Genomic DNA, 14,262 nt, shown 5'->3' on the forward strand with positions numbered 1-14,262 from the left:
CAGGTAAGTTCAAATGTCAAATGAATAATTCATCGATCCAGTATATTTAAAAAGGGGTTGAGGAGTAGTGAGTACTATTTGTCAAACACTGTAAGCCTCTGTAGCATTGTTTTTGGTAGAAATGTAGCCTTTAATGTTAAAATATGTTGTCATTTAGTGTTATTTTTCTACAACTTTAAACACTGAGGGATGAACTAGGGCTGGGCGATATGGCATAAATGTTCTATTCAAATACAGCATATTTTCTGGTAATTCAATAAATAAATAGTCTATATACTGACTATGTTTACATACATGCACAAAAAAATAGTGTGATGTCAAAACAAATCCGCAATTCTTCAAATGATATTCCCTTTAAAATGTTTCACAACAGATTTTCTGAGTAAATTTAGTTATTTTGTGCTTGTTATTATCAATTTAGACAAAGTAATTGTATGTCACGATATCTCGATATATTATTTCATCACGATATGATTCCATTGAAAGACGATATATTATCGTATGGAATAATCGCCCAGCCCTAGGACGAACCAATCACAGTCGGCTTACCTTGGGAAGGTATGCAGCATTTTGTATCCTGTCCACCATCTCCTGACCCTCAGGGTGCACAGCAGCCACATGGGACCACATCCTCTCCCAGGTCACGCTCTCGATGGGAAAGCCGGACCGGTTAACGTAGAAGAGAACCCCTCCGTCCTTCTCCTCTTCCTCCCCAGGGGACCGGGAGCCATTGTTGGGGGGAGAGGTGGAGGAATCGTCCTGGGCGGTGCTGCAGCGGAGGAGGCAGTGCGAGCTGCTGCTCTTGGACCGGCCGTGCCTGCTCAGCTTGGCCGGGGACGTGCCGGAGCGGCTCGGGGAGTTGGGCCCCGTCATTGATCCCGGGAGGGTCCGGAAGAGGAGGAGGAGGAGGAGGAAAAGTTCGGGGCAGGCGATCCTCCTCCACCTACAAGAGCTTCTTCTTGTTTGTCAGTGTCGGGCAGTGCATGGTGATCTTCCACAGCAAACCTGGCGGGGTAGAAAACAAACGAACAAAAACTTCAACCTTAGCAGAACACATTTTGTGTCCTTGCCAATAACGTAAAAATGTCAATACTAGGTCTGTGCTCGATTAAAGAAATTCTTAGTCGACTAACACTCATTCAGTTGTATCGACTAATCGATTAGTTGATTTAATCGACAGATCTGTAAATCTGAGTTTCTCCGCAAAGAGTCATGCAAAAGCACCACTTTAATTCTTGTGTTTACCAGAGATGTGCTCGTACGTTTCTTGGAAATAAGTCATTCAGCATGAAAAAAGCATAAAAGCATAAAACATGACTAATGGACTAAAGAAATCTAAGTTGACTAAGACCAAAACGACCGATTAGTCGACTAATTGACTAAGAGGGAGCAACCCTAGTCAATACACTGTTTGAAATAGATCCACAGTACAGGTGAATTTCTGTACTGGGTGTCAGCTCTAATATTTCCATAAAAGGTACAGTAGCGTACACCCAAAGAAGACCTGTACCGTTCCTATTTTGGAAGAGGAATGAGTGGAGTACGAAGCACTGTCAACCTAACTACAGCGCCCTATAGGGAAGAAAAATCCTCCCCCAATAACCAAGACTGATTTCTTTCATAAAAAAACATTACATTAGGTGATGACAGGTATGACAAAATCATAGTTGGCATTACATGTTGAAGTCAACATTGAGAATCACACAAGTAGCCTATGGCAGTGGTTCCACAAGTGGGGTCTAGGGGACCCCCAAGGGTCCTCGATGGGGTTCCTCACAAAAAGGGTAATAATTTATCAACACTATAATTCCATCCATAAGTAACACAATGAAAAAAGGTATGAATATTCAAAACGATATTAAAAACATATATATAAGCAAAAATCTAATTAAATAGTTGGTCCGTGGTCTAATTTGTGTCAGTTTAGGTTCCCTTGAAATTAAAAAGTTTGGGAACTACTGGCCTAAGGTACCAAAGGTGTAAAATATACGATAATGTACAAATAATTTATGGTAAAATCAACAAGAAAATGTGAACACTGTAACTGTCTGTAACGTTACAGTGATGCCAAAAGACTATATGTTCGCTAAAAATATAACAACGTTATAACATTAGTTAGATAACGTCAACGTTACCCAACATAACGATATATCTATAAACTCATTCATGGATATCAAAAAACATGCTAGTTTGTTTTAAAAAGTATTACATTGGCAGAAAAAAAGAAACTTATTGCAGAAGGAAAGTGAAGGAGGAAGGGAAACTCGCTAACGTCAGGGCACAAGTTAATATCGAAATCATTATTTTTGAGTGCAGAGGCTGAAATATCCCAACCGTTAGTAATTTAACCGTACCGTATTTCCCGGCTCCAATTTCAGATCAACGACGGACACTCCGGCTTAAAAGGCATTTGACTCGAAAAACACACAGTGAGACGAGGTGGGTCCCATTCATAACAAGGCGGCGTTGTCCACCATAGGATGTAAAGTCTTGTTTTGGTTCAAGGCTTGTAACTTCACCCCTTCTTGTACGTGTCAAGCTACCAAGTGCTAACAATCGGTGCGCTGGGAACACGGTCGTTTTCACTTCAAAGTAAAAGCAGTAGGTGTGTCAATCTTGCGTATTTATAAAATAAAATACTACGAATCGTTGCGACATACTCAGAAACCCCTCATGTCTTCCTTGGTGATACGTTTAAGTGTATCAGTAAAGGTATCATGTCAATAACTTCAACCAAATTAATCATTTTCTCGTCGGAGCTTTTCTTATTTTGGAAATACCACCAGGAAGTCCTTCTCTTTCGCTAGCTAGCTAACGTTAGCTGATCTCATTGCGGGGCCGTTGCCTCCGACCACCCCAGTCCGGGAAAATGACCTCCTCTGTGCATTCCTTCTCGTAAGCAGCCTGCACGGCGCCTCGGTATCAGCTATCTCCCCGGAAAATCCGACTCCATCTTGATAAAAAAATAAATAGGATTCTTTAATCACTCACATGATTAAATTATTGGGGATAAAACGGACCTTCTACCTAGCTAGTACTGTTCTCCCTGTATCTCTCAGTTGCTCGTATCCCAGGCAGCCACCAACGTTCGGCGGCATGTCATTGGTCGAGCCAACAAAGAGGGGCGGGCCGGAGAGGACGCTCTATCATAATTGGAACCGACGACGCTCTCTGATTGGTGGATTTTGATAGACGAAGGCGTCAACAAGTGATATATCTGCAACAAATGGGGATTTTCAGCCCCTTGTTGCAACTGTTGATTTTGCACATTTTGTACATTTTCAGGTGCTGCTTGACAAAATTAGCTCCCAAAAAATAAGAATATCGAATAGAGTAGAATACAATAGAATTATTCTTACACTAAAAGTCTATCCACACAACTCACAAAAAATACAGAAAAAATATCAGTTTTAATAAAAGCTCCAAATGTGGCTGTAAATAATGATGATTACTTGTTATTACAGGCTGAAATGATGTTCATTACATTGCATATGCAACTACAGGTTAAAAATGCTTAAAACAAGTTACAAATAAATTAAAATAACTATTAATCCTTGAACTACAACCCAACTGTATATACATTACATCACAATAATGTGCCTGAAAGCAAGTTTATTGAGCAAAAAGTCAAATTTTTATATGGCAATCAGCCATATGAATATTGGACTAAAACATTGTGGAAGTAACTTAACCTACAGCCCCCCCTTATGGCCTTCTGGATAAAAAGTTTTTTTACAGCAATACAAAAAGGAAAAGCAAAAACTTATGTTAAAATGCAGCTGTGCACCTGTATGCAATAAATTACTGAGTTATATAGCATGAGGCTTAAAATACTCTCCAAGATTTGGATTGCGGATCATTTTCCCCAAAATAATTCATACAGTGCCAAAAAGCAACGTGAAATGAGTGAATGCTTTAAAGTGCCCATATTATGAAAAAATCACTTTTTCTGGGATTTGGGGTGTTCTTTGTGTCTCTGGTGCTTCCACACACATACAAACTTTGAAATAAATCCATCCATGCTGTTTTGAGTGAGATACAGTTTCTGAATGTGTCCTGCCTTCAGTCTCCTGGTGAGCTGTTCAAAATCGGCTCGGACTGTGACGTCACAGTCCGAAATGAGCTGGCTAACCACAACCGTTAGCTCGTTAGCATTAGCATGCTAACGCTAATGCTAACGCTAATGCTAACGCTAGCATGCTACGTCGTTCTCAATAGCAAAGCACTGCTACAACACACACAAATTCACCATAATCTACAAAAGAACTACTTACATGTGCGCCCTCATTTAGAAGTCTCCCAGCTAATCCTGCCTTGTAACTGACCAAAGTTGGAGAAACAGGCTCTCTTTTACTGTCTCTAGAGTTAGCTAGCTGACATGATCTACATCTGAACTACTGAGCATGTGCGAGTGCAATCAAAGATAGTACAGAAGAAGAAGATGAAAAGAGGTCTCACTCTGTAGCTAAAACAGAAACCAGGTGAAAAGAGGATCTGCAGCAGTGAGAGAGAGCTGTGCAGTACAACAACAATATGGTGTTTTTTGAAAATTAAACCATGTAAACCTATTCTGGTACAACCTTAAAATACAGTTATGAACCTGAAAATGAGCATAATATGGGCGCTTTAACTTGTGAACAATCCAGGTAAAATTAATGTAATCATCTTAATTATAACTATACTGTGCTATTGTTTGTTTTGATGACGGTGGCGTAGAGGTTGCTGGGATCAGCCGAGGATCCAGAAGAGGAGGGAGCGTTCACAGTGCTGTAGGTCACTGCATCCTCACTTCCCCGAACCTATAGGACACAAAATAGACAAATAACAACACATACATTTACAAACCAGGACATGACAAGGCATAGTTCACCACAGCGAAGCAACATGATGAAAGATACACAATGCTTAATAATGAAATACATTAAACAATCAAACAAAAAACAACCACGTGCAATGCACGGCAAGTCAGTGCAACACAGCATGAACACAACACACTGCAAAGCAACATCCCATGCAACACAGCAAACATATGGGATGTAACCCTTGTGTTGTCTTTACTTGTCAAAGTTGAAAATGAACTTGTTTGTGACGTTTCTGTTGCTTTTTTCCACGTTTTTGATGCTTTTTTTTCCACATTTGTATTGATTTTTCAACGTTTTTGGCACATTTCCCAATACCACCAGTACATCACTAACACCAACTTATTACCACTAGTTTTACAGTTATTTTTGAAATTCATGGTCAATAAACCACATTTATATTCAATTATATCTACATTTTGAGTTAAAAAAAGCTGAAATTAATTATAATTTTGACAAATAGTTCAGATCAGAGGATGTCTAGGGGATAATCACAGATATGTCAAAGTTTAGTCAGGATACTGTTTTGAAACCCTTTCAATTTTTTTCTCAATGCTATAAAATTGAATAAAACACCCAAAATTCCACGAAAGGGTAGCACTTTATAATAACTATCCATAATTCATCATTTATTAAGCATTAGTTAACTATTAGTTAATGGTTTGTTCATTATTACTTATTAATTGTTCATACATAGTTCATCATGAGTAAAGTATTTGTTCACACAGTTATAAATGGTTTGTTCATAGTAAGTAAGCCTATTAGTTAATGGTTTGTTCATCATTATTAATTAATTGTTCTTACATACTTTACTCATGATGAACTATGTATGAACAATTAATAAGTAATAATGAACAAACCATTAACTAATAGTTAACTAATGCTTAATAAATGATGAATTATGGATAGTTATTATAAAGTGCTACCCACGAAAGTAATCATTCATTTTACCTGCAAAGAACGTTGTATGGAACCATCCATGTTATTTTTGGGCAATTTGGTCGAAAGAAACCCAAATTTCTGATGTAGAAAGTTTGAAAACGGGCAAAATAGCGATTATTTTCATATATTAAAACATCTTTTCTATTTTCACTACTCAACTTCAACTTGATTTGTGTCCCGAATGGCGATTGGGTGTGCAGCAGGTAAAAACACATGAAAGATACATAAATACATACAAGATTTACACACAGTCAGGAGCGGGGTGGGGTGGGGGGGGGGAATAGAGTAAGCCTGAACAACAGTAAAAACTGGAACACAACCGTACAGTATGAGAGCAAATAAATACAAGTACTGAGCAAGGTGCTTAGGTAGCAGCGTCAAAGTAGCCTACACAGGGTAGGAAAAGTGCATATCAGCCTTAGGCCGGTTACACACTGCACGCGTCTCGCGAGCGTGGCGTTTCTGTTGCCTCTCAGCTGCGTGTCAGCTGCGTGGATTTTTCTGTGTCCTACACACCAGAAGCGTGTCTGCCGCGGCGCTGCTCCTGCTGCTAGGTACAGGGAGGGCTGATCTCGGGACATAGTGCCGACAGATTCAAACTGATAAATGGGTAAGTGGGCTGTCTGAACAACTTTGTGTAGCTGTAAAGAGCCTATATAGCCTATCTGATGTTGGACCGTCACTCAGAACACACACTACGTTGTTATCGTAGCCTATCTTACCATTTATATATAGCCTACTGATTTGATTAAAGCAAGACAACGTTGGCAGTATTGACTGCAAAATATGTTACAGAATATTTCGTTCTGTATGACAGGTGCAGTATTTGAAAATCTTTTCTCTGAAATTTTGTATTACATTTATATCTACATTGATGTCAAAACCTAGACTTTCAAACATCAATATGTCATTTATTAATATGTATTTGTGTCTAAATGACATATAAACATATTTTCCTATTCTATTTTGCCTGGAAACGCTTCCAACACGCTCGCGTCTCGCGTGAAAAATAGGCGTCGGTTCTATTTCTAGCAGGCACGCGTCTCAGGCGCGTCTCGAGCCGCGCCTGAGACGTGCGTCTCACGCCGGCAGTGTGTAAGCTCTAACCTGTTAACATGGGAGCAGCTGACACGCTCGCACAACGCTTCCAGTGTGTAACCGACCTTATGCCGCCTGCACACTGACACTTGAAATCAGCTCCGTAATACGCAATGCGCCCCCAGTGGACTTCGTACTATACCGTTGAAAGCGTCGGAAGCGAGAAGAACAAAATGGCGGAGAGACTAGAACGACTCATTCTGTCAGTGACCGAATGTCCAATTCTCTATGACCTCTCATCTGAGGGCTATAGAGATATAAACAGAAAGGCTGCTGCGTGGAGAAAAGTTGCCCAGGACGTTGATATGTCAGGTCGGTTACATGTGATATAGCGGTATAATGTCAATAGTTTGATGTCTGTTGCTAACCAACCTAGCCATAGCAGGTGGCCTATGCATTGTTTCTGCACGGAATAACTTTTCGCATACTCCAAAATGAATCGACTACATGACAACATATCGTTATGAAATCATTATTTATTTTATTAAAAGTTAAGAATTCAGATTTGTTTATCAGTACCACAGCAAAGCTAACTTCCGCTCGGATTGTCAGATAGGAACCATCAAGTTCAACTTTTTTTAACGCATCCGGATGACCAACGGACATGATTTTTTTCCGCATCGCACACGTTCGCATCGGTTCGGACACATTCGCATGCGGTCTGCGAATCTCCATAGGAAATGAATGACTTCCGGTCGTTTCGCAGCCGTATCTACTGTGCCAATGTGAAGGCTGCGTTACAAAGTTGACACAATATAATCAACAACAACCATCGTCGACATCATCAGCATCCATTACGTTACATCACCACGTCTCTGACGTCCTCAACACAGTCAAAAGACTAGAATATATAACCAACAAAGAAATAAATCAATAAAGAAAGAATGAAAGAAATAAAGTAGCCATCGAGTTCAAGTATGACAGCAACAGACAGCTGACCTGGTCTCTGCTGTTGGTCTTTTTGGTGAAGCTGACGGAGGCGTAGGAAACACCATCTTCAGGATCAGCCTGCACAGAGAAGACAACATAAAGGCTGCTCAGTAACGTGGATTAATATTGACGCACTGTCAGAGAGATTCAAGTTTATTTATTAGACAATACAACATTCTGTAAATGCAGTTTAAGCTAATTTTAACCAATGCAATGTCAACTTCTTCTGATCTGTTCTCTTTATAGTTATTTCTTTCAGGATGTCTCAAGTTATAAATGCAAGTATAAAATTCTCAGAGGGCCTTCCAGTTTCTTTACTTCACATGCAAATACGACACACAACTTTCTGCTTAAAGTGCTCATATTATGCTTTTTGGCTTTTCCCCTTTCCTTTATTGTGTTATATATCTTTTTGTGCACGTTATAGGTTTACAAAGTGAAAAAGCCCAAAGTCCACCCCAAAGGGAGTTACCATCTCCAACAGAAAACACTGTTCACCAACTGCTCCAAACAGCTCTATTGTAGTCCAGCCTTTACTTCAGAGACAGACGTGGTCACTTTGTAACACACGTTATAATGCTCGCCTAGCTGCTAGCGTGGCACGCCCTCATACTCTGCTTCTGACTGGCTAGTAGTCCTTACCTAGGTACTGTCAGGCGCACCCTCATACTCTGCTTCTGACTGGCTAGTAGTCCTTACCTAGGTACTGTCAGGCGCACCCTCATACTCTGCTTCTGACTGGCTAGTAGTCCTTACCTAGGTACTGTCAGGGCACCATAACTCTGCTTCTGACTGGCTAGTAGTCCTTACCTAGGTACTGTCAGGGCCCGCCTCATACTCTGCTTCTGACTGGCTAGTAGTCCTTACCTAGCTACTGTGCATGTGCGACTCCCAACAAAGATGGAACAGAAGTGTGATGACTCACTCTGTAGCTAAAACAGAGAGCGCACAACACACAGGGTGAAAAGAGGAGCTGCAGCAATGTGCATGTATAGAATTCTGATAAAACCATTCTAAATACAATTATAAATCTTCAGATTCTGCTGCAGTGGAGTTGCATTAACATCCTTCCCTTTTCTTAAGAAGGAAAGTAGGCTCAAGAGTGTGTGTCTCTTACAGTCATATTTTAAAGTGCCCATATTATGAAAAAATCACTTTTTCTGGGATTTGGGGTGTTCTTTTGTGTCTCTGGTGCTTCCACACACATACAAACTTTGAAAAAAATCCATCCATGCTGTTTTGAGTGAGATACAGTTTCTGAATGTGTCCTGCCTTCAGTCTCCTAGTGAGCTGTTCAAAATCGGCTCGGACTGTGACGTCACAGTCCGAAATGAGCTGGCTAACCACAACCGTTAGCTCGTTAGCATGCTAACCCTTAGCATTAGCATGCTAACGCTAGCATGCTACGTCGTTCTCAATAGCAATGCACTGCTACAACACACACAAGTTCACCATAATCTACAAAAGAACTACTTACATGTGCGCCCTCATTTAGAAGTCTCCCAGCTAATCCTGCCTTGTAACTGACCAAACTTTTACTGTCTCTAGAGTTAGCTAGCTGACATGATCTAAATCTGAACTACTGAGCATGTGCGAGTGCAATCAAAGATAGTACAGAAGAAGAAGATGAAAAGAGGTCTCACTCTGTAGCTAAAACAGAAACCAGGTGAAAAGAGGATCTGCAGTAGTGAGAGAGAGCTGTGCAGTACAACAAAAATATGGTGTTTTTTGAAAATTAAACCATGTAAACCTATTCTGGTACAACCTTAAAATACAGTTATGAACCTGAAAATGAGCATAATATGAGCGCTTTAAAGGCCACATACAAACACCAGTGGGTGTACCTTTGTACTGGGGGTGTAGTGTGTGATCTCACCGTGTTCTGACTGGTTTCTGGAGCAGACTGAGTCGCTGGAGGGTTTAGGCACAGTTCCTGGACAAACACAGTCTAGTTACATCTTTTTTTTTCTTCAAAGCATCTTACATGTTAATGCAGTTAGTCAGTTAGTCATGACAGTTACAGAAACATGGGGGGAGGGGTGAGCTTGCTCTGTTTTGTTTGGAATTTACTTGGAACGTCAACAGAAGTGACCATGCAGGAACTCATAGTGCACAATTAAGCCCCCAAAAAAACAACTGGTATTAATGCAACATGGCTGCAGGTTTGCTGTGTGTTAATTAGCACCTGACTTATGGTTTTTATTTCAGTTGGTATTATTGTTCTTTGTTGGGTCCTGATCCAGGGGCACTGGACATTCTGAAGGCCTGGGGCAGTTGCGCTATGAGAATTCATCCTCGGAAGTGTTATTTAATGAAACTAGGGCTGGGTATCGTTTAAAACATTTCGGTAACGGTACCCATACCGGTTCCTGAACAATACTGTTTGCAATACCAATTTTATTATATCCATTTTAACAAAAAGAAATTCCAACATTACACGTTACTGCACAAATCTTTTTACTTATTTTTCCGCTCCTACTATGTGAGCCCCGTCTCTGTGCGTAACGTAACGAGTTTTTCCTGCGTTTCTCTGTGACGTGTAAGATAAGACAGCCAATCACCAGCATGATTAGATGTTGGCAGAAGCATGCTTCATGGTTTACAGATGCTGATGAGATTTGCTCATTAGGGATTGAAATTGGGTTTTTAAAGGTGCTCTAAGCGATTTCACGCGTTTTTTAGGCTTCAACAGTTTTTTGTCACATACAGCAAACATCTCCTCACTATCCGCTAGCTGCCTGTCCCCTGAACACACTGTAAAAAAAACGTGGTCTCTGTAAACAGCCCAGGCACCACAAACGGCAACAAAAACACACTGCTCCAACCTGCACCACCAAACATAACAAACAGTGTTCCAGCCAATAACTGACAAGAAGGAGATGTTTGAGCCATCACCGCAGCAGCGTTAGCACGTAGGCTACTTCCACAATGCGTGTTTATGACTGTTTCAGGAAGCACGGAAGAAAGGGGAGGGGATGAGGAGGAGGGAGGGGCGAGCTAGCCTCTGTTTTGTTTGATAATACTTTGAACGTCAACAAGAAGTAACGTCATCCAAAATCGCTTAGAGCACCTTTAATAGTCTCGCATTGCCAGACCTTCCTCCACAGTGCTGAGGAGGAGGGTCTGGCTAGTCCACACAACATTCTGGGATGGCAGAAAAATGTGCTCTGATTTATTGACATTTCTTTAAACCAATCACAATCTTCTTAGCGCCAGAAAGCGCAGCGGTGCCTCTGCAAAATAGCCTCGGGAAGGACCTTGTTTTGGTGTAATATGTGTACGTTCAAACGTACGTTAGTCGTGCAACAGAAAATTTAAATTTTTAGTTTAAAATCCAACACAAAGAAAGCGGAAGGTGACGGGCCAAATGAGGGACTTGTGTGGAATTTCCGGCGGCATCTAAACAATCCCGGAAGTGAAATGTCGTCGATATAGACTACATTTTTCAGTACTTGATGCTTTGACGGCAATTGGGTCGGTGCCTAAAAAGTATTACATTCGGTACCCAGCCCTATATTGGACTGCATTATATTTCATCATTCACATATTTATTTGTGTTTATGTTCTATCTTTGTTTCCCTCACAATGAATTATCTGATCTTTGCTGCAGCCACCACTTTGTTTCAAGACAATATAATCAGTACTTTGTTCTTATCTTATTCTCTCTCAGCTGTAGAATCATAGTTATAGTTCTGAAAAGCAACTACCACAAACACTGGTTTGCTCTGTAAAGTCAGAAACATTTGATTATTCAGTTTTGAAACTCACCACGTTTTCTTTCTTGTGTGATTTGTTCCCTGAAAAGAAAAAACATAGAGAGGGTAGTTTAGCTTTCACAATAATAAAAATCCATGTTTATCAAAACAGTTTCTTTTGTGAATGTTCCCACCTTTATTTCTCCGCCTTCTGATGAGTGCCACGACAGTTATAGAGAGTGCTGCTAAACCCACAGGCACAATGATGTACAACCACCACCAACCTAGAAATACAATGAACAGATTGTTCTTCTGTTCAACATCCTGTAGCCAAAATAGAATTGCATACACTTTCTCTCAATCAAACAACAGACAGACATGAAAGAAGATGGTTGAGTGATATAAGAAATATACCTTGTTGTGGCTTTGTGGTGGAATCGTTGCTTCTAGGTGCTGTTTTGTTCACTCCTACTTTAGATTATAAACATAAAATCAACAAATGCAGTTTGTAATTTCCAAATCAGTTTGAAGTGATTTTAAACAGCTCATCTCCCCTGTTTTCTCACCTGAAGACTGAAGGCCAAAGATGATCACTTTTCCAGTGTAACGATCTGTCACGTTGCACTTCAATATCTTATAATAATCCTCTGACGTATAAATAAAATGAGAAGTCATGAAGGTCACACTGGTCCAGCAGTTAAACTGTGATGTCTTCAAGTCTTTGTTATCTTTACCCACATCTCTACCATGATACAGCCACTTCACTGTGTGTCCACACCCAGCATATGTTGACACAGAGCAGTTTAACGTCACATTCTTATTGTCCTTCTGTTCAGTCACTGGTGAAGACGGAGATAATGTGAGAGAAAGACAACAAGAGTAAACTTAACTTCATCACTATAATCATAATTATTGTAATGTTTAGTATATTGTTCCAACAAAACAAGTTTGAAAACATTATGATGTAAATACTCACTGGTAACAACAGACAGATCAACAGCGTCAGATCTTTTAGGCTGTATGCAGTGGTAACGACCAACATCCTCCTCTGTGACATTCTTTATAACCAGAGAACAGTTCTCTGCAACAGAGTTTTGAACAATCTGCCCTCCTATAACCACATCTGCTGCTCCTCTCCCAGGTAAACGATTGAAGCTCCAGGTAATACTGTGACATTCACGCTGATCGTTCATCACATTTCCACAAGGCAAAGTGACTTCATCTCCAGCTCTGACAGTGACGGAGAGGGGAAGTTGTTCAGTTACCGCTGTAAAAGAAATGAGAGTAAAATCAACAAACCACTGGTTCCTGGGCGCGGCACTGCTGGTGACTCGGGCATGAGAGAACAGGCGTCTGTTGTAGTCTGAGTTTGTCTAAGTTTAAGAGGAATGAAGTGGCTGCTTCCTGGCCACAGACTGCAATGTTTTCAAGCAGGACAATATATTGACAATATATATATATATATATATATATATATATATATATATATATATATATATATATACACTGTGACATTTACGGTGATCATTTATCACATTTTCACAAGGCAAAGTGACTTCATCTCCAACTCTGACAGTGAATGAGGGGTGAAGTTGTTCAGTTACCGCTGTAAACAAAATGAGAGATGAGCATCAACCAAATAAACTAAAATATGTCTGATTTGATTATAGTTAGTGCGACAGCATGAGTCTGAAAATGCCCCTCCTACTTGGTTTTCATGAGACTGAACTCCCCTGCGAACAAACTGTATTAATCAATCAAATACTAGTATTATTTATGTTAATAAAGTTTGCACAGTGTTAGTATTTATGTATTCTTACCTGTACACTGAAGCACCAGTATCAGATATAGAAACATTTGAATCCATCTGAATCCAACCATTGTTGTGTTTCTCTCTCTTGTGTTCCTGTTCTTTTCATACTTCTGTCTGTGTGCTGGTGCTTCTTAACAGCATAATGATGCTTCCTGTGAGTCATGTATATCACTTCTTCTTTTGGGTAGATCAGCTTTGACTTTCCTCCTGCCAACCTGTCAACACACTGACACTAGCTGGATACATATATGGCCCGCTGTAGTTGGAATGTTGGAAACATTTGCATTTAGACATTTCTCATTCATTCAGGTGTTTAATACGACTTCAACAGTAATTAGAGATGAAATAATTTTTGAGAAATGACATCATTTATTTAGTCCAAATGAGGGATTTCACATCCTACCTCCTTTTGTAACAGTGATATTTTGAACACATTGAATGGAAATACATCCAGAGGTTAAAAGATACTTAAAAATGTGCATAAAAGTATAAGCTAAAAGCTGCTAAGTTAAGATACTGTAATTAATTGCACTGCTTGGTTGAAAAGATGGTCAGTCATAAGCTAAAACTGCTAAGTTAAAATGCTGTAATTCATTGCACTGCTTGGGTAAAAAGATGGTCATTCATTTCTTTGAGTTGAAATGCACTATGATCTGTAGATCAGTAATCCATTGCTCTGACCTTGTCAGGTAAAAGAGGCTTAAAAGATAAATAGGATAAAAAGGTGATTTGTGTTTAAAATGCTGTCTAAGATACCTATGAGGTTAGGGGAAAAATGCATTTGAAAGGACATTTTGCAGTATTTCTTTGTTTCCTTAAGTTTTATTTGTTTCCGGTTTTAAGCACTAGCTGAGTTGTTAATCTGTGTTCGATTACTAATGCCTTGTTCCGAACTGTAGGGAATGTGTGGCTTCCGCTCGTCCAT

General features: G+C 40.0%; 2 protein-coding genes across 4 annotated transcripts in view; both read right to left on the reverse strand.

The window, feature by feature from the left end:
• vash2 (vasohibin 2) overlaps nt 1-3,070 on the reverse strand; it is a 40,129-nt gene extending 37,059 nt beyond the window's left edge. For all 3 annotated transcript variants that reach the window (XM_039782130.1, XM_039782132.1, XM_039782131.1), the window contains exons 1-2: nt 2,355-3,070; nt 550-1,005 (exon numbers count right to left, since the gene is read on the reverse strand). In XM_039782130.1, coding sequence (XP_039638064.1) covers nt 550-873 — 324 coding nt within the window. In that variant the 5' untranslated portion in view covers nt 874-1,005; nt 2,355-3,070. The remainder of the gene's footprint in view (nt 1-549; nt 1,006-2,354) is intronic.
• A 1,510-nt stretch (nt 3,071-4,580) lies between these two features.
• LOC120546886 lies at nt 4,581-13,636 on the reverse strand. The gene is made up of 9 exons (XM_039782141.1): nt 13,345-13,636; nt 12,501-12,791; nt 12,079-12,363; nt 11,939-11,992; nt 11,719-11,808; nt 11,598-11,626; nt 9,706-9,762; nt 7,839-7,907; nt 4,581-4,799 (listed from the first exon to the last, which is right to left on the reverse strand). The coding sequence occupies exons 1-9, from the start codon at nt 13,403-13,405 to the stop codon at nt 4,677-4,679; spliced, it is 1,059 nt and encodes a 352-aa protein (XP_039638075.1). The 5' UTR covers nt 13,406-13,636; the 3' UTR covers nt 4,581-4,676.
• Nucleotides 13,637-14,262: the final 626 nt, after the last annotated feature.

This window comes from Perca fluviatilis, chromosome 18 (assembly GCF_010015445.1).
Source record: "Perca fluviatilis chromosome 18, GENO_Pfluv_1.0, whole genome shotgun sequence".
NCBI classification, from domain to species: domain Eukaryota; kingdom Metazoa; phylum Chordata; class Actinopteri; order Perciformes; family Percidae; genus Perca; species Perca fluviatilis.

Bases quoted from the DNA above. Each gene is read 5' to 3' on its own strand.
- LOC120546886 (XM_039782141.1), bottom strand. From the start codon at position 13,405: ATGGTTGGATTCAGATGGATTCAAATGTTTCTATATCTGATACTGGTG. The intron at 11,809-11,938 runs GTATATTTCTTA...TTGTATTTCTAG, and splicing joins CACCACAAAGCCACAACAAG to GTTGGTGGTGGTTGTACATC. The intron at 11,627-11,718 runs GTGGGAACATTC...TTTTCTTTTCAG, and splicing joins CAGAAGGCGGAGAAATAAAG to GGAACAAATCACACAAGAAA.